The sequence below is a fragment of the Etheostoma cragini genome, chromosome 2 (assembly GCF_013103735.1).
Source record: "Etheostoma cragini isolate CJK2018 chromosome 2, CSU_Ecrag_1.0, whole genome shotgun sequence".
Classification (NCBI taxonomy): Eukaryota; Metazoa; Chordata; class Actinopteri; order Perciformes; family Percidae; genus Etheostoma; species Etheostoma cragini.
The window spans coordinates 22,068,792-22,087,236 of NC_048408.1; the positions used below are offsets into that span (position 1 = coordinate 22,068,792).

General features: G+C 41.3%; 1 protein-coding gene across 10 annotated transcripts; it reads right to left on the bottom strand.

Annotated features, from left to right (window-relative positions):
• Window positions 1-311: 311 nt before the first annotated feature.
• LOC117958045 (sarcalumenin-like) lies at window positions 312-17,055 on the bottom strand. 10 transcript variants are annotated; one of them, XM_034894307.1, is made up of 10 exons: window positions 16,962-17,055; window positions 9,718-10,496; window positions 9,502-9,687; window positions 8,892-9,243; window positions 7,300-7,401; window positions 5,714-5,809; window positions 4,704-4,820; window positions 3,564-3,797; window positions 1,607-1,956; window positions 312-1,053 (listed from the first exon to the last, which is right to left on the bottom strand). In XM_034894307.1, the coding sequence occupies exons 1-10, from the start codon at window positions 17,017-17,019 to the stop codon at window positions 553-555; spliced, it is 2,775 nt and encodes a 924-aa protein (XP_034750198.1). In that variant the 5' UTR covers window positions 17,020-17,055; the 3' UTR covers window positions 312-552. The 10 variants fall into 10 exon arrangements, with proteins under 10 accessions (XP_034750198.1, XP_034750207.1, XP_034750214.1 ...); XM_034894316.1 differs by having other exon boundaries at window positions 9,502-9,619; window positions 9,653-10,496; XM_034894323.1 differs by having other exon boundaries at window positions 9,502-9,528; window positions 9,583-10,496.
• Between the last annotated feature and the right edge of the window lie 1,390 nt (window positions 17,056-18,445).

The window sequence follows — 18,445 nt, forward strand, 5'->3', positions numbered from 1 at the left end:
AATCCATGCTCAGTAAAACACTATGAGAGCACCCTTCTTTCTATTTTATTGTCCCACTAAAAATAAACTTCCTGACACGACACTGACCTACACTGGTTTAACTGTAAAAACACAGCAAAGCAGTTTGAATCTCAATCTTCAGACTTCCCAAACAACAAAGACGACAAAAGAGTGGCATCATCAACAGTATCACTGGAGGAGTAAAAACGCTGCCAGCCCCTTTCTCTGAAGAAAAACAACTTGAATAAATAATGTACAAACTTCAAAACAGTGAGAAAACAAAACAAAACAAACATTCATTTTTCAGAGAGTGGGGTAGATATTATATATTATATCTATATTTCTGTCAATTACAGTCAAAGACGTCCATTTGGTACTCCCTGCAGGTAAAAGCACTAAGAAGCATTCTGACTCAGGTCGTTTCTATTCTTTCCCTGCTCTCAACACACCTAGTTCTGAAAATCACAGCAGTGAGGATTATACCAGGAAACCCTCTGGCTGCTGCTGCCATCTGCTTCTTCTGTTCCTTCTCCTGTACCGCGCTCCTCCATCTCACTGCTTCCTCCAGCGATTCTTGGGTTTCTCCTCACACCCGGGACCTTCACAGGTGCCAGGGAGTGGAGGCGGAGGTGTGGGCGCAGCCTTCGCTGGGGCAGGCGTGTCTGCGGCCTTGCTGACACTGCTGAGCAGAGCCGGGAGGTCATTTGAGATGGCCCTCTCTATCTTCTCCAGCAGGCAGCCGCCGGTCCAGCTGCAGTGGGAGGAGAGCTGCTTGAAGCTGGAAACCGGGTTCACACCAAAGAAGTCTTGGTAGGCCTCCTTGTTGGGCAGGTCGAACTTGCTGACATTGGTTTTGGCCAGAATGGATTTGAAGATGTAGTACTTGTCCGGGTCGTTCACAATGTCTTGGAACACCTCATAGGGGTCGTTGAACCAGCCCAGCTTGTCGTAGTAGGTCTGAAGGTAGCGGTCCACCAGCAGGGCGTGGATGCGCACCCGGATGCCGTGCTGGCGGATGAAGGCGATCTTGTTCTCCATCTGATTCTCAATCACCTTCCGGGGAGGAGAGAGAGAAAATACAAATCAGAGAGATGATGTGTACTGCAACTGTTTTGTGACTTTTTATTAATTTAGTATTGAAAATAACTAAATATATATCTCAGAGACCTCATGAGTGAACTCTTGAAAAACAGAAAAGATTCAAAGACCAGAGATTGCCTCAGTAGTTTCCATATGTGGAATTTGCCTTGGTGATTGGTGCATATATACAAACAAACATTAAACATTAACAAGAATAAACAATAAAGACAGAGAAAAAAAAGTCACTACACTTTTAAAGAGATTTTTTTAGAGATTTTTTTTTTATTTAGAACAGCTGAAGAGAGACCGGAAACGGGGAAGAGAGAGTAAGGATGACATGCATCAAAGAGCCTCAGGTTGGACTCAAACCCGGGCCGCTGACAAGGACTGAGCACTGAGCTAGAGGCTGCCCCAGAATGCAGGTAGGTGCTTGATGAAGCAGTTACAAAAATCTCTTACCGTGCATTGAAACTCAAAGAATTACAGCCTACTGTCAACAAGAACAAATCAAGACGTGATCACATACCTGGTTGAGGTCCTCCAGCAGAGAGATCTCCTCCTTCATGAAGAGCTCTCGGCTGGTGTCTGCAGCGTAGTCCTGAGGCCAGAAGGAGCTGACGTACACCCGGGGAGGCTCTGTGACGTTGATCATGGGTGCCATGCTCCAGAACAAGGCACCGTAGACCCTCATCAGGTTCTGGGTGGAAAGACTGTCGGCTTTGTTGAGAATGAGGCGGATCTGGGACTCACGGCCCTTCATCTGCTTGAAGAGCATCTCCAGCTCGGCACCCACGTCCAGCTTGGTGGGATCAAACACCTGGAAGATCAGATCGGCTCGATCTATGAACCACTGGCACACCTCGTTGTAGGGGTAACCTGGAGAAGAAGAGGGAAGAGACACAGTAGATATAAAAAGGTACATGTTTTAGCTGTGTTAAAAGTCCCCAAGCAGCATGATTGACACATTGGACATTTCACAGATGAAATGTTTTTTTCTTTGTTAACAGAAACAGAGTGTAGTGTATCATCCTCTCTTCTAAGAAGGTGAGTGGCAATGACAATCTGCCATATCTCTCCTCTTTTTCTGTGTAAAGTTATTTTCTTTATATACTTGTTTCTATATTTATTGTTTATTTCATATTGATGTTCAGTATGTTTGTTTGTTAATGTATCCAACAACTGCCAAGGCAAATTGCTTGTAAGTGTTACTTACTTGGCAATAAACCCTTTTCTGATTCTGATTCTGAGGTAAAACTCATGTTGTTAATGGGATTTGTGTTTCAGGAAGTAGCAAATATGTAATAAACAAGATGACGTTTATAGATAAAGATTAATCAGCAGATTAAGCCCAGGCATTTAATATTCCATGCCTTTTAACCAGATATTTCCAGGGAAACATTTAATTATAGTGTAAAAATCTCCCACACTAGGCTGTTATATAACTAAACAGATACAAATGGGTTTGTGAGACATGACTGCTACACAGTTTTGAGTTGGCTCCATCCTTTGTTTTCTGTACAAAGCTTAGGGCTAAACATGTCTGTTTATGCATTATACATAAACTCAATAAACTGTAAAACTTCATATTTAACACATTACTTACTGTGGGTGTGTTGTGTCTCTGTGTGTCTTAACATGTGATTCCAGGCTGTGGTTGCGTTTTTTGAGCCTGTGTGTCAGGGCCGTAGTACTCGAGTCCGGACTGAAGGCGCTTTTCTATAGTCTCAGACTCGTTGGTATTTGGACTCTGACTCATCTCGGACTCGGGTATTGGACTAGCCAAATGTTCTATATTCTATAATCTGTTGTTCTCGGTCAAGTCCAGCAATATTTGCTTTTGTTCTAAAGTAACTTCCTCCTTCAAAACAAAAGCACTGATGAAACTAGCTCGTTCAGAAAAAAAGGTATTAGTTAAATTCAAAATCCATCTAGAACGGGCATTGAGATTGGTTAACTAGTCTATGCATGGCTGCATCATATTCCTTAATCATCATTCATTTTGGCCACAGACACAATGTCAGTTAGCACTTTGTACCATGAATTTATTAAGGCCAAGTAAGAATTTCCAGAAAGGGAACATTTTCATTTCATACTTAAAGTAAGCAATGTGGCCTAGCTTGATCCTACGTGTTACTCTGAACTTGCTTTTCAATTATTACAAATAATAAAGCAAAATTATCATCTTAATGTAGAACATACCCTCTCTCACATTCATAAATAACAAACAATGTGGTAAGTGAGTGGTCTTGAAGAGGAGTTTTTTTTCTGTCTCTGTATTGACTCTTTCTCATTTGGACTAGGTTTTTGACTTGGACTTGTACCTCGACTAGTCCTGGTCTTGGACTCGACAAAGGTGGATTTGACTACAGCCCTGCTGTGTGTCATGGTTGTCACTGTCTAATGTCGGATTGATTTTGCAGATACCGTTGTGGTAAGTCTACCTACAGATAAACCATACTGGTTACTAGTAGCCTAATGATCACCTCTCTCCTGCTGCTTGCGGTTTTCAATGATGCCCGGCGTGTCAACGAAGGTGACCCTCTCCAGCAGCTTGTGGGGCATCTCGACGCCCACCAACCTCTCCAGGAAGCCTTGGCCGAACTTCTCCAGAGGCGAGAAGGACCGTGAGCTGTCTGCTGCCATGACGATGCCCTCTATGGACCGGAACTTCTCACCGTGCATTATGACTGTGTACTCTGAGGTGGTGGGCTCAGCACCTGGTGGAGGGATGAAGGGGCATTTGTTGGTTTAATTTGAACCTGATATGTGTTGGTACAAATAAGGTCATACATTAAACTGTTCTTTAATAAAATAACGGTTAATTAACTGGCAATTTAGCCTAAACTGAACCTGCATAAGCCCACTGCTGGCTTAGGTAATGCCAAATGACTAGACAATTGAGGATTAATTGATACAATATCACCTTTTACATATACTTAGTTCCAACAATGGAGGTTTACTTCATGTTTAATGACTATCATAACAACAATTGTAAGCTCATAAGCTTTAAATCTTATAATTAATTACATGTTTTACAGATTGATTAAGATAGAATTCATTCAGTCATAAACTCATAAACATTCTTCCATTTACATATTTTGTTACTACAGTCTTGTCTGGTATGAACAGTAGCTTAAGGCAGTAAACGTTAGCTACTGTTAGTTAACTTTAGATAGATATTGCTATGTAACATACATAACTGCATCACTGTGCTGGCTTTAAGACTCTTCTTTTGGGTGTTACCATTTAAAAAGTAAAACAAGAAGATAACACAGCCGACCTCACCAGGAGCCATGCTGATTGTTTCCTATTTGTGGTCACTTGCTTTCAGTCAGTTCACGTGATGATAATGTCTTTAAAGTAGGCTAACTGACTCATGAAGATATTGTAAATGTGCAAATGCCACTCCGTGTTCATAGTAGCCAGCAGCTCTTCATCAGACGTTACATAATTTTTTTGGTTGTTTACAATGCATGGTGGGTCTTGGGTGAATAACAAGTGAATTACTTAGGTACTGTTATACTTAATAATAACATTAATAATATTCTGAATCTTTATTACTCTGTTGTCATAATATGGCAATAGCTGTGTCACAAACACTCAGGTTTAAACAATGTGTAAACCTGTGTAGAGTTCCTGTGGGGTGCCGTGAAGGCCCAGCAGGTAGTTGATCATGGAGGACTTGCCGACACTCCACGGTCCCAGGAACAAAACCATGGGCTTGGAGGTGATCTCACCATCTGCAGAGTTTGTAACAAAGACATGCGTTGAAAAAAAAGGTTTGTGAGAAAAATGATTTACACGGGAAATTTGCTTAAGGGAAGAAAAAAAAGGGTGCGGTATCACAAAGCTTTTTTTCAGGTTGCCATGTTGAGCTACCATATTACCTTGAATCGTATTGTTGAATACTAGGTCAACTAAAGCTTATCTCTGGACTGGCCAGAATACTATTTTGTGATCTTCCCTGATTTTGTCTTGTGTCATCTCTCCACTAGTACACTGACACTGCTGTACATGTCTTCCCATTCTACACCACAAGGAGTCTCAGAGTAACATGCCACAGTTTGAAGACTTCATCATGCTCCTTAGCACAAATAATGCTTACTCCTTGCCCTAAAGTGCAATGGAACAAAGTTGTAGGGAGTCTGGCCCACACAACGTTCCCTTTAATTTTCAACAGACAGAGTCCTTATTGTGCTTCACTGTGCGCTGCCTGGTTTGAATAATGTCAACTCCTGGCTCTGTTTCATTACTCATTATGACTTGTTTTGTTCTTCATTGTTTCTGTGCACCTCCACTTTAATAAACTATGTGTTGTGTGCTGTGTTAGGGGACTTGTTTTGGTGGATCATTGGTTGGATAGTGATGTCGGCTACGTTACGTTCAGTATCAGCTTACTTATTTACCATCATGCAGAATGATAATATTCTCATAATATACAGGGCTTGATTTCTTTGACTTGGTGCCAGGGACATCAAAATGTCTTAGGGAAGGATTTAAAGTTCAAAAAGTGGTTGGTTTTGTGGGCCTGTAAAGCCTTTTGAGACATTGTTTGCCCCTATTAAAACAAACTACTGTTAATGCTATGCTGTTTTAAAATCTTGGTGTAATCTCCAACAGGAAGCTGAGTTACCTGTGACTTCATGCTGCCTGAGCTCGTTGTACTTGTAGGCTTGTTCCATTGGCTGGATGGCAGTGTGGTAGATGTTCAACAGCTTCTTCATAGCAGCTAAAGACAGAGCGAGAGAAATAGGGGTGAAATACTTGGGCTGTTTGCTTGTTTATTAAGACCCAGAGATGTCTTAAACAAAAGCTACTCGTTCTGGGGTCTCTATTATTACATAGGAATATTGAATAAACTGGAACACCACTAACATTCATACTCACAGTACATCAAAAGGACAACAAAACATAAAAACACGCATCAAAGGTACAACAAGACACACACATATACATAACATTCATACTCACAATATAGCAATAAAAATGAACACATAAGACAACATTCAACACAAGAAGAAAACCAGTCTAGTACATACAGTTGCCCACATAATCATTTATGTCTTCAATAGGCTGGTTCATAATAGAAAGACTGTATCTGACTATGAATCATCCAGGTCATAAAAAAGAGAAAAAGAGAATGGATAGATAGCTCAAGGTTCATTACAAAATCATTCAATAAATCTACAGTATTTTAAGCCACTTCTTGTGTAAACAAATACAATTTTAAGTTTTAAATTATGAAAACGTATTTTATCACTTTCTAAAATCAAAAAACGTAGTTATAAATTCTGTGTTGCCATTGCTCGATAATTCACGGTCCTCTGCATGAACTAGTTCTACAGGGAGACAACAGAAAATGACTCTTTGATGACTGATGAGTGATGTATCGATGTCTGTCCAAAAAAGGAGTTTGGGCTACTTACTGAGGAATAATGTTACCTACTTTTCACATTTAACCGGGCCACACTATTATTCATTGAACTTTCTATAATGTAACGGTGAGAAGACATTTTGGACAAGAGTATTATTAACGCTCTTGCTAAAATTCTTGATTACAACTGTTCCTTTGGAGGTGCGTGATGAATGCCCTCGTAAAGTTTATTGAAATAGAGTTGAGGTGATTAGAAGACCGGCTCTGCTGCAGCTCTTTGGCCTCTCTGAAACGAGCCAATCTGGTTTGAGAGAACAGAGAGGCTTTCATGGCCGAGGACAGAGTAACACATTTGCACTGATTAATCACCTGCCTCAAAATGTGTCTGCAAGCTCACACGCATACACACATGCATACACACATGCGTACAGTACACCCGCTCACACATAACAGCCCAAGGACCCAGACATCATGAAGTAATTTTCAGAATAGTTTCTGCCAAAAATCCCCCCAAAATGTCTCAAACTTCCTTTCATTCACAAACACATCTGTTTTTCTTCTTCATTGACAAAGTCGCTGTACACATTCTTTGTTTTAATACAGAACTTTAAGCATTTCCACACAGCAAAAGTCTGAAAGACATTGGAAACTTTGGGCAGCACAGCAATGTGGTCATTGAACATCCTATTGTTGATCAGTAAGATGTGGGTATGTGTGTATGTAGGAGTGTATAATGTGTCATAGTTGGACTGAGGTGCTCTGGGTCCTTTCAGTACATTTCAAGCAGAAAAATTCTGAACCACATATTGTCTTATTGTCAATTTTAAGATGTGTTTGTTCCTTACCTGAGAACTCTGCTGAGGGTTCAGTAGTAGCCAATCGCAGCGTGTCCTCAATGTGGACGCGGTCCCTCAGTTTGGGGCCTGCTGCCTCATCTTTCTTATGTTCTGATTGGAGGATCAGACTGTTGGTCAACTGTTAAGGTCAGAAGCCCTGACATGCATTCACCTGTGACTGTAGGAAAATTAGCAATGCTTAATCTAAAAAGGTGGCCTGGAACACATGTTTGCATGGCACACACAGGAAATGACAATGTACCTGTGAAATGAATCACGTGGTTATTTAGTTAGTAAAAACTCAGCTGACATGGTGACAAAATAAATGCGCTCGACCAGGTGAATGCTTTCCTGAGTTGTGAGTGACCAGGCCATCTGGGCCGAGTACAAGCCCAACTGTTGTATCATGCTGTTGTCCATCTAACTTTCTATTCCTTTCCGCTGCTATTTTGGTTTGTTTATTTCTGTACCAGAGGTTGTTGCTAATTCCCTTTTAGCTACACACAGTGTCATATTCAGCGGGCTCTGCATGCCAGGGAGAGAAGGATAGAGACCTTTGCTGTCATTTAACGGCCCACCTCAGTTAAATGTCCAATTAAACACAAATCATTGTTTAATAATAAGGCATACTTTACATATGTAGCTATATACTGTACATGGCTATGTTTGAACAATATCTAGGTCAGTAATGAGCCATTTTGTGTTAACAAGTTGTAAAGAATCCCTTTGGCTGGTGTTAATCATCCTCTGAATAAGTTAATAATAAATTCATATTGGTCGGGATGCCCCACAGGTAATTTCTAAAATTGAAGATCATCAGAGGGCTCCTCAGTGTGGAATTAGATGCTATCTTAAAGGACAAATGATGAGGATAAACCCCAGCCGCAAAGGTTTACACATTTTATTGCTCTATAAAACATACAGTATATGACTGATTTATCAACCATTAATAAATCCATTAATTACAATTTAGAAACCAATACTGAAGTGTGCCTTGTCGGAGAGTAGTCACAAATTCTTAAACAACAGATGTTCATACAAAGTTTACAAATTCTTCTAGAATTCATGATTTATTTCTCTAGTTGTCTAAGATTGTTTTTCTCACTTTCATGTACAAATAGGTGTTATCCTTGTTTTTTTTAAGTAAAAAATTGTATTAACATTGTCTGACATGTGTCTTACTGGCCTCCTTGGGATTAAGATTTTTAATTTTTGTCTTTTTTTAATCCCATCTCTTTTTGTTGCAAAAAATGATTGTGTCTGTGTGTAAACGATTTCTTTTACGACTCAGCCATCATTTTTTCACACCAGGTGCCAACACCCAGATGTCAGATAATGGCATTCTTCTTTAATTACAGTAGCAGTGACTGGATGGAGAGAGATATGCTGTAGCAGGATCCCTGCTGCTCTACTTCTACCTCGCTGCTCAGACTGTCTGACAGAACGAACTCAAGATGTTAGCTTCTGGTGTCAGTGAAACGATGGAAGTTACCTTCTGCCACAGCTTTCTCTTGTGAGGTGACAAGATAGGAACTTAAATTCTACAAAGTCATAAGTTAAACTCATGACACATAAACCTAGATGATGTTGACTTTGTATACCTTTGGTTTGGGACTGCGCAGGCTCCTCTGCAGTCACCTCTTCCACTGTCACCTCCTCGACATCAACAGGGGCCTCCTCCACCACAGGAGCCTCCTCTACAACATCTACCGATGCATCCTCCAATTGCTCCCCTTCCACAAATACATCCTCTACAGATTCTGGTGTGACCTCCACCATAACAGGCTCTGCCTCCACTTCTGGTTCTGGTTCAGGCTCTGGAATTGTCTCAGGCTCTGCAACCACTTCAATCTCAGGTTCTGGTTCAGGCCTCGTAGTCAACTCTGGTTCTGGTTCGGGCTCTGCAATCACCTCTGGTTCTGGTTCTGCCTCTGTAGACACCTCTGGTTCTGGCTCTGCAATCACCTCTGGTTCTGTTTCTGCCTCTTTAGTCACCTCTGGTTCTGGTTCTGGCTCTGCAATCACCTCTGGTTCTGGTTCTGCCTCTGTAGACACCTCTGGTTTTGGCCCTGCAATCACCTCTGGTTCCGATTCTGCCTCTCTAGTCACCTCTGGTTCTGGTTCCGGCTCTGCAATTACCTCTGGTTCTGGTTCTTCCTCTGTAGACACCTCTGGTTCTGGCTCTGCAATCACCTCTGGTTCCGATTCTGCCTCTCTAGTCACCTCTGGTTCTGGTTCCGGCTCTGCAATCACCTCTGGTTCTGGTTCTGCCTCTCTAGTCACCTCTGGTTCTGGTTCTGGCTCTGCAATCACCTCTGGTTCTGGTTCTTCCTCTGCAGACACCTCTGCTTCTGGCTCTCTAGTCACCTCTGGTTCTGGTTCAGGCTCTGCAATCACCTCTGGTTCTGGTCCTGGCCTTGCAATAACCTCTGGCTCTGGTTCATCCTCAGATTCCGCCATCACTTCTGGTTCTGTTTCCTCGGGTTCAGAGTCTGTTTGAGAAAGTTCAACAGATTCTTCTTCTGGTTCAGATTCAGCCACTACAACCTCTTCCTCAGCTGCGTCCTCGGCAGCCTCATGCATGACAGTTTCCACACTTTCCTCCTCAGTGGCAACCTCTTTATCCTTCTGTGTGTCTTCATCTTCTGGTTCCTCAACTGCCTCTTCCTCAGCAGCAACAGCTCCTTCCTCTTCAGCAACTTTTTCCTGAGGTTCACTCACTTCCTCTTCCTCTTCGTGTAAGTCCTCCTCTGCTTTGCCCTCACCTTCCTCGATTTTCTCTTCCTCAACCTCAGCTACCTCTGCTTCCTCTGACGAGGATATATCCTCAGCTACTTCATCCTCCTCCACACTTTGATCCTCAGCCTCCTCCTCAGATGTCGCCTCCTCTTCTTCTACCTTTTCTTGGGAAGCGGCTTCCTCCTGCACTTCTTCTCCAACACTTGTTACCTCCTCAGTGGAGGCACCCTCCTCCACAGGAGCTGCCTCAACCTCCTCCTCTTCATGTTCTGAGGTTAAAGCTGTCTCTTCTACAGCTGATGGGGGTTTGCAAGGCGGGCACATGGCCCTTTCAGGGGCAGGGGTGTCATTGGAGGAGCTCTGGCTGGCGTGCTCCTCGTTTGTGTCACATCCACAGGAGAAGAAGTCTCCCTCTGGCTGCTGGAGCTGCAGACGCACCAGAGGCTCCTCATCATGGAGGGAGGATCCTGCCAGGAAATCAAAGAGGAGAAAATGTGTGATTAGACAAGATAACTCTCTGTGCTTTTGTCTTTTTCCAAAAACCTTTTGAATGTATGGGAGTATTTGATCCGCACCAAGACAAATAAGATCTTAGGTGTATAAGCGTTAAAAAACATTACTGTTTAAAACACTGATTATCATTATCTCTTTAAAGGAAAATGTTTAGAAATGAACTGATGAATCTGACTGCACGGTGCCAACTAGCTAGAGCTCTGCAGACCAGTCACCTTTGTCTGTTATGTCAGTGCTTGACCAGTGCTCAGTCACTGTGTAAGAACAGAGCATATCAAATGTTCAGCACCTCCCAGATTTAGGACGCCCATTTCAGCTCCTTGAATGGTGACACTAAAGTGTGGACTATTTGAAGCAGACGTAAAGTGGACAGTTGTGTGGAGAAGGATCTTCTGAAGGAAGACAGCATGCTGGACAGGTTGGCTTGGAATAGAATAATGTATACATCTAGTTCATCTTGGGAATTACCATGAAAACGGTCATCAAAAAGGAGACATTTTTATACCGCGTGAAAGGGTCACATTGCTGCTTTTTTACTGACACCCAAAACAGTGGTCAATCAATGAATTTGGGCTTAATGCAAGCTTAGCCCCTTCTTTATTCTCTATGAAAAATATTTCAATGTTTTAAAACTTGAATGTATGTCTGTTTTGAATTGTTTCAAGCTGTAACAACACACACAACTAACCTCAAACTAAACATTATAACAATGCTACTAGCAATAATTCTAACATACATGTATGTAAATATATACACAATGTGCCTGTTATAATGTCTAGACGTAAAGTTTTTTCAAAAGCCAAAGACGGGTCACGTCTTTCCATCAGATCAATAAACTACAGAACAAGACATTGAGCTGCTCGCACACAGTCCAAATCACATGCAGTTTACCAAAGACATCACCATCCCTCAGCATCATAGATTATGGTTACTATTGCTTCAAAACAATCCCAGCTAAAACAGGGGACTCCCTCTCTATTACACCCCACATGCACACGTGTAGATACTCTTCACACTCAATGTGTACATAGTGACCTCGAATTATAACTGGCAGCCTTAAGACCCAGGATGTAGTGGAACACAGAGTGACACAAGGCAGCTAAATGTATGTCTACAGTTCATGTTACAAGATGGGGTCAGTGTGTTGGAGGAAGACATAGGCAGCTGTCACAGGTTTTACATGTTCGTAAGGCTTCTGGATCAATGCCCATCATCAGCCAGTGCTAAGGAAGAGCCTAACACATGATAGCTTTAGATACTGTTCTTCACAGCCTACTACCCCTCCTGGGGCATAGGCCGCCGACAAGGGTTCTCCAGGCACTCCGGTCCTGTGCAATTTTCTCTAGTTGGCCCCAAGAGTGGCCTGTTCTCTTGACGTCCGCGTCGAGGTCTCGACGCCAGCTGTTTCGGGGTCGACCCCTTTTTCTCTTCCCCTGAGGGTTCCAGGAAAGAGATTGCCGGGTGATGTTTGAAGCCGGCTTGCGGAGAATATGCCCTAGCCATCCCCAGCGCCTTTGGATGATCTCTTCATCTGTCAGTTGTTGATTTGTTCGTTGCCACAGTTCTTGATTAGATACTGTTACTATTTGTTTATTTATCAGGGACCATGCACAGTTCAAGCCCTGTACTAGAGTTAGCCATGCAGCTATTTTATTTCTGTGGTTTCACGCTGTAAAAAATGTAAAAACTGATTTCTTTGGCAACCTAGGGGCAAGCGCTGGTTTGTGAACAACTCATTGACATTTTATCCAACTTGTTAGCAAACAAAAGTTGATTATTTGCAACATTATCATTCACTCTGTATGTTTCAGGTCACCTGGTAAATGTGAGTCCAAAAATCTGTCTGATTCACCAGCTCTTGGGGGAAATATCTGTCTCTTAAACTGCAAAATGCTCCACTACGTTCCCCAGCTAGTTGCTAACTGTGTCCGTCCATCTGTCTGTTTGGTGCCGGGCAGGAAGCACAGTGGGTTTTTAGAGCTTTTCACCAAAAAAGAGCTCTGAGTCATTAGTCAGGTTGAAAATAGATGGAGCCAAAGCCTACTGGATATTAGTGATGACACTGTTTTGGCAACCATTTTGTCTTGTTGTACCAAAGAAATGCACTGGCAAAATGAACATAACAAAAGGTGGCTAGTTTCCATTCTTGTGTTCCAGTTCCAGGGTCCGGGTGCATGCTGCTTCACTGACAAGGTGAATTGCATAAATGGGACCTCATTAGTGTCATTAGTTACACCTGTGCTTTCCCCCCCATCACAGTGAAAAATGTCCACTGTGGAAACCTCTAAAGCAATAGCATTGTAATCAATTCAGTCCAGTTATTAGACTAGTATCATGACAACTTTGATTTTGTGGGATGCTACACCTCAATCTGAAACTATAAATGAGCTAATAATATGCTTACATGACATGTCAAGGTGCGTTACCAATGGTTTTGTCTATGGACATTGCACAAACAGTAGTATGGCAATCAGCCGCATTCTGTTTTAAAAGTAGATGTGAAAGTTCTAGTGTAAATCCTTGAAGCTGAGCCCACTAAACTATGATTGTCTGCTTCTGAGTCAGGATACATTAGGCTAGATGGAAAGCTTACTCTAGCTGTCCTAAAGGATGCTAGCAGGATGTATGTGTCACAAGATCCTCCATGGCGTCTCTTTTTTGCTCTAAATTAAGGACTTAAATCACACATCAAACAATTTTGTTCTCATGATGTCACTTATCACTTCTTCTGTGTCAAAGCTTTGTTAGCTTATCACCTCCTGAGGGGATGTGAGCATAAGTGACCAGAGAACATCAAGTTTATATTCAAATTCGGCCTTTGCTGTTTGAATTCTGTACAAAGACATGGTGCTACAGCATAGTCTGTGTTATACCATGACCAGCAGCAGCAGCAGTCAAGATCCTGAATTGTGTAGGTGACAATAAGTTGCCAACATTAAGTGACATCAGGTCTATTCCTAATGACCATTTACTGGTTACATTTAATAAAGTAAGTATGCTAAATGATCTGTGATTTAATCTGTATGCACCTTTATGTGATGATTTAGGATGAGATCATACAACATAAACTGCATAACAACTGATAAATACTGTAAAGTAACCATGAGGCCTTTGCAATCTTACGAGCTGCATTTACTCTGCTGATTTTTTGTACACTACAGGCCTTGAGATAATTGTGACGATATAGTGGAGAGATAATTTTCTGATGTGGTAGTGATGGCAAAATTTAATTAAAGTTAACATAGTACGAAAGAGTGGGTGAGGAAATGTAAGACAGAATACAAGTGAAAATGAAAATGGAATGTCTTAGATGTGTTTTGTTCGGTTTAACATTTTAAAATAATATCCATCTTAGCATCCACTGGAAAGATTGGCACAAATAGTTGTTTGGACATTCAGGTTGAATTGTAATAAAATTGATAATGCCTTAAAGTTTCCTTGAGCACCATCAGTGGGTCAACATTTCAATTTGTCCACAACATTGGTTTACAACCAAACCCTCGTGAACATGGCAAACATTAAACCCGGTAAACATCAGCACGTTAGCATTGTTTTTGGAAGCATGTTAGCATGCTGACGTTTGCATTGCTGTAGATTCTAAGTTTTGTTAGCTGACATTTAAATGTTATTTTCCCATTGCCCTGCATAGTAATCAAACTGGGGTGCTGTCAGTCAGGTATAGCAGATGGTATGGTTGCATTTACATGTTTCTGGATGTGCATTCATTGAGGCATTGGGCTACTCTGAGCAGCAACAGAGCAAGCCAGTGAATAAGGCAGAGGTGGGCAAATACCCATAGACCCACACAAAAGGAATTTTCTTCTTTTTTAAACAGCACATCATTTATTTGGGCCATTTGGGGGCAGTTAAAACGCTCATTAACATTATATTGACACACGATCAATTTATAAAGTTGAAATGGCAAATGTTCACAGTTGCTCACTTTTGCATCCAGCAGACATACAGCAACATAAGTATTGCTTTTGTAGTTTTGTTATTTTCCTCCAGATGAATGTTAGGCTAACAATGACTCTTCTTTTTGCTCTGTTTTGTTCTCCACCAAATCAAAACCAAAGATGTACTGTATCTCTTTAGCTGCTAAATGTTCTACTAAATTCAACAGCAAATCTCCAACTTTGTCTGTCTGTTGTTTGACACTGTGCAGATTTTTTTTGTTGATAAGTGTAGCTTTAAAATTAAAATAATACACGTCTTGAGCAACTATTTTTGTGCACAACTATTGTCGATCCTGAGCACTGAATAGAGTTTGTGCCTCTCTGGAGGTTCCTGACCCGGCTGTTGCACTGAGGTCTAAGCAGAGCACAGTGTCACAGGGAGTGAAGCAGGACAGGTGTCTGGGTGCTGCCTGATGGTACATCTCTGAGACAGATATAGTCCCACAATGAGTCAGAGGGTGAAAAGGAGGGATAATTCCACTTCTATTTTCAGGGAGGGTGGCGCTCTTCTCCTCCCTGTGATTGTCATTAGGCTGGCCTACAACTCTGCTGCACTATTGCTCACATTCCCTGCAACAGTGTGCGGCTGTGCATGACTCAGTACGTCTAGCAACAACTGATAAAAATGCACCCTGCTTGTTGTGGGACTCGAGCATAGCCTTGATGAATGATACATTAATATGCTCAAACACTTAAGTGCCTAAAGCAGGAACGCACAGGAACACAAACATGCAGCCAACAGTGGGTTTGCATTTCTGGCTCATATATAAAAATAAATTTGCATCCACCTATGCATTTATACTTATTAAGGCTACACACTCTTTTTCTCTTGTTAATAAACATGTAACACTCACCTATTTATCTCTTCATCATGTTTGCTATTTTTGTCACACTTTCTGAGACCTGCCCACACACTTACACTAATCTAAATGCATTGTGTCAAGGTGGGGGCTTGCAACTTCCGCTCTGTTATTACTTCAACATATTTACATTTACTTTTACCTTTTGAACACTACCTGATTATCCAGTTATGTATCTTTAAAGAGTCTAACTGTTGGGCTGCTGAACTCTGGTCCTACATGGCGTTTGCTGTGCTCTCTCATGCCTGTTTTAGCTGGGACATCCCCTGGACGTGGACCCTGCTGACTGGAATGACAGATTAGCTGCTCTGCAGACTTAACGAGAGAAGAGTGGGATTGATGGATGAACCATCTAATGCAGCACTGACTTTTGCTGTAGACACGAAAGGTAGTTTGAACCTATGAATGATTTTATGATTGCTTCAAGCACGTGCAGCTTAGTAATAGCTCTTTGTGTGCGTATGAACATGCTATAGATGTGTGTGAATTCCTGAGAGTCTTAGAGATGTGTATCAATGTGGTGACCACAGTATCTGGTGACTTTGTCTGAGTGACGACTGACACCTGACTATGGCAACTTGCAGGGGCCGAAATGAACCAGTGGAAGGACAGACAAGGGTATTCTCTGCCTCAATAACTAAGCACAACAAGTCATTTTCCTTAAACATGGGCAAACAAGTAGCGCAACAGCTGGGATGTTTTAAACTCTGTAGTTTCATTATGTATTACTAGTGTCTTAGCTATAATTTCTGATTTGCTCAGTTTAAAAACGTATTTGTTGATCTGTTGTAAAATGAAAGGTAAGTCTGTGAAACATCAAACGATTGTAAAGTGCCAAGATCTTCACTTGGGCACTGACTGAGTTGCACACATGAATGCAACTTCTGTGAGAGGAGAGCCAAGCCAAAATAGATCCAGTGGGAAAACTAATCATTTCTGCCAGCTTTTGCTTTTGCTGCAGCAGAGAGCGCCTCTTTGTAGTGAGTCCAAGTCAAGTCAAGTCAAGTCAGTGCCGTCACGGTTTTTCTCTCCAGGGCAGAGAGCATAAGCAGCAGCAGACTGACGGGAACAGTCTCCATCAGCTGGTGTAACTTTAAAAATCAACCACAAAGCTTCACATTGCACCATGATAACATACAATACACTTTGTACACTTTTTTCCTGCCCAATCAGCTGAATTTACGTAAACTCTGGCATGTATAGACGTTTGTCAAGAAACAGATTCCAACCCAAATCAGGTCAACTGGCAAGGAGGAAAAATAATCAATCCATACGTACAGAATGGAACTCGTTTAGTTGCATATTTATACGAAAACTCAATAAAAAAATAAATGATATATGTATATATATGGATCATTTAACATTTCCTTCATTACTGAACTCTAAAACATTGTCCACAGCCAACTCTCAACAAGACATACACAGCTCTGATGCGTTCAAAGACACAGACCAACCAAACATATGTAGATATCCAACAGCAGTGGATCAGCATTTCCATTTAACATACCAACATTTAGAAAACAAACTCCCTTAAATGCACCCCACAACATTAAAACCCTAAAATATTAATAAATATAGTATACACCCAAGTCCTCCACCATACCTGCATCAGACAAGGCTAGTAGAGATAGCAAGCAGCACATAGACAGCAGAGACTTCATTTTGGCTGCCAGGGGCCTTCCCCTCTTCTGCTCCGGCTATATATACTGCTCTGGCTGAAGGTTAGAGGGCATGCCAGTGGAGGTGGTGCTCTGAAACTGCAACCGTATCAGCCATTGTGTGTCAGAGCAGATGCGTGGCCTTATCAGGAATGTTTAGAGAGTAGCAGGAAAAAAACTGGCTTGTATTTTTTGTATCACTAAATTGTGTATAGTCATTTATAATGAGCTTAAATATGCAGATTTAAACTTCTAATTATCAATACTATCCAGTGTAGTGTATTCATTGCTTTCTACACCAATGTTCAATGACAAAGAAGTTATTTTTCTTTCAAATATGCACATTTCTCAGTTGTAACTGTATTTATCCTAAAATGATGAAGGAGGCCTGCGTGGCACCTGTGTTTAATGTGAACTAAAGGTTCGGCTTCTCTCTGCTACTTCCAAAAGAGTTGCTGAATGTCGCTTCCTGGTGGACAAAATGGGTAATTCCATGCACAAGTAATGCAGAAGAAGCAGAAGGGTGTAATAAAAAAAGTACAAATTTTTATTATTTTTTTCATCTTTACAAAGGCCTGTTTACCCAAGTTTTTATAAACAAAATATAACAGCTTCTCATCGACCTGGACTGATGGGAAAAACGAAAATATAAAAACATTGCTTGTCACCAAAAATGGAAAGTCGGACAAGAAAGACAGATGAAAAGACAGAAAAGCAGAACACAATAAAAAGCTGGTGACTCGTGTCACAGCAGAGTTTACAAAAATAAATGGCAAAAAAAAGTCTTCCTCATCATTGATTCAGGCAGTACAGAACAGCAAGTGCTTCATATCAAATATCTAAAATTTCACAAAAAGACAGCAGTGCTGCATAACAATGTACAATAACATTGGTGGGAAAGGGTTTAGCTGACCAATCACAAACCTCAGCGTAAACTCAGCCTGTGGCTTACCATTTAGCAGCCAAACACCAAACCCTTGAAAAAGGTTTCACAAAGAAAACATGAGAATGTCCCACCGTGTTTGGCATGAGAAATACTAGCTACTATAACCAGATATAAAACTGATGTCAGTGACACATGACGGTTTCACACTGAACGCATCAGTCACGTGTTCAGTAATAAAAAAAATAAAAAAAAGGAAACCTGCAGAAAAATAAGTCAAAAACCAAAGCCTGCTTTAGACAAGAGAAAACAGCAATTAGTATCATGCATTCAATTGGCAACAGAACTTATAAGAGATCAAAAGACAGATACAAATCCAAATAAAAAGGAATGTTTACAGCATCAAGTCAGCATGTCAAATCGAGTGTGACAGGAGGGAGGCTTGAAGCAGGGATTTCCAGTCAAATTCCAGAGAAATATAAGCAACTTAACATGAGGTGGACAGACTTGAGGAATTAGGGAGAGATCTGCATTTCAGTTCAGTGC

Excerpts from the sequence above, each read along its gene's own strand:
- LOC117958045 (XM_034894282.1), bottom strand. The coding sequence starts at position 17,019 with ATGAAGTCTCTGCTGTCTATGTGCTGCTTGCTATCTCTACTAGCCTTG. Across the intron at positions 7,402-8,891 it reads TGCGCAGTCCCAAACCAAAG|AACATAAGAAAGATGAGGCA; the intron begins GTATACAAAGTC and ends TCCTCCAATCAG. Across the intron at positions 5,810-7,299 it reads ACCCTCAGCAGAGTTCTCAG|CTGCTATGAAGAAGCTGTTG; the intron begins GTAAGGAACAAA and ends CTCTGTCTTTAG.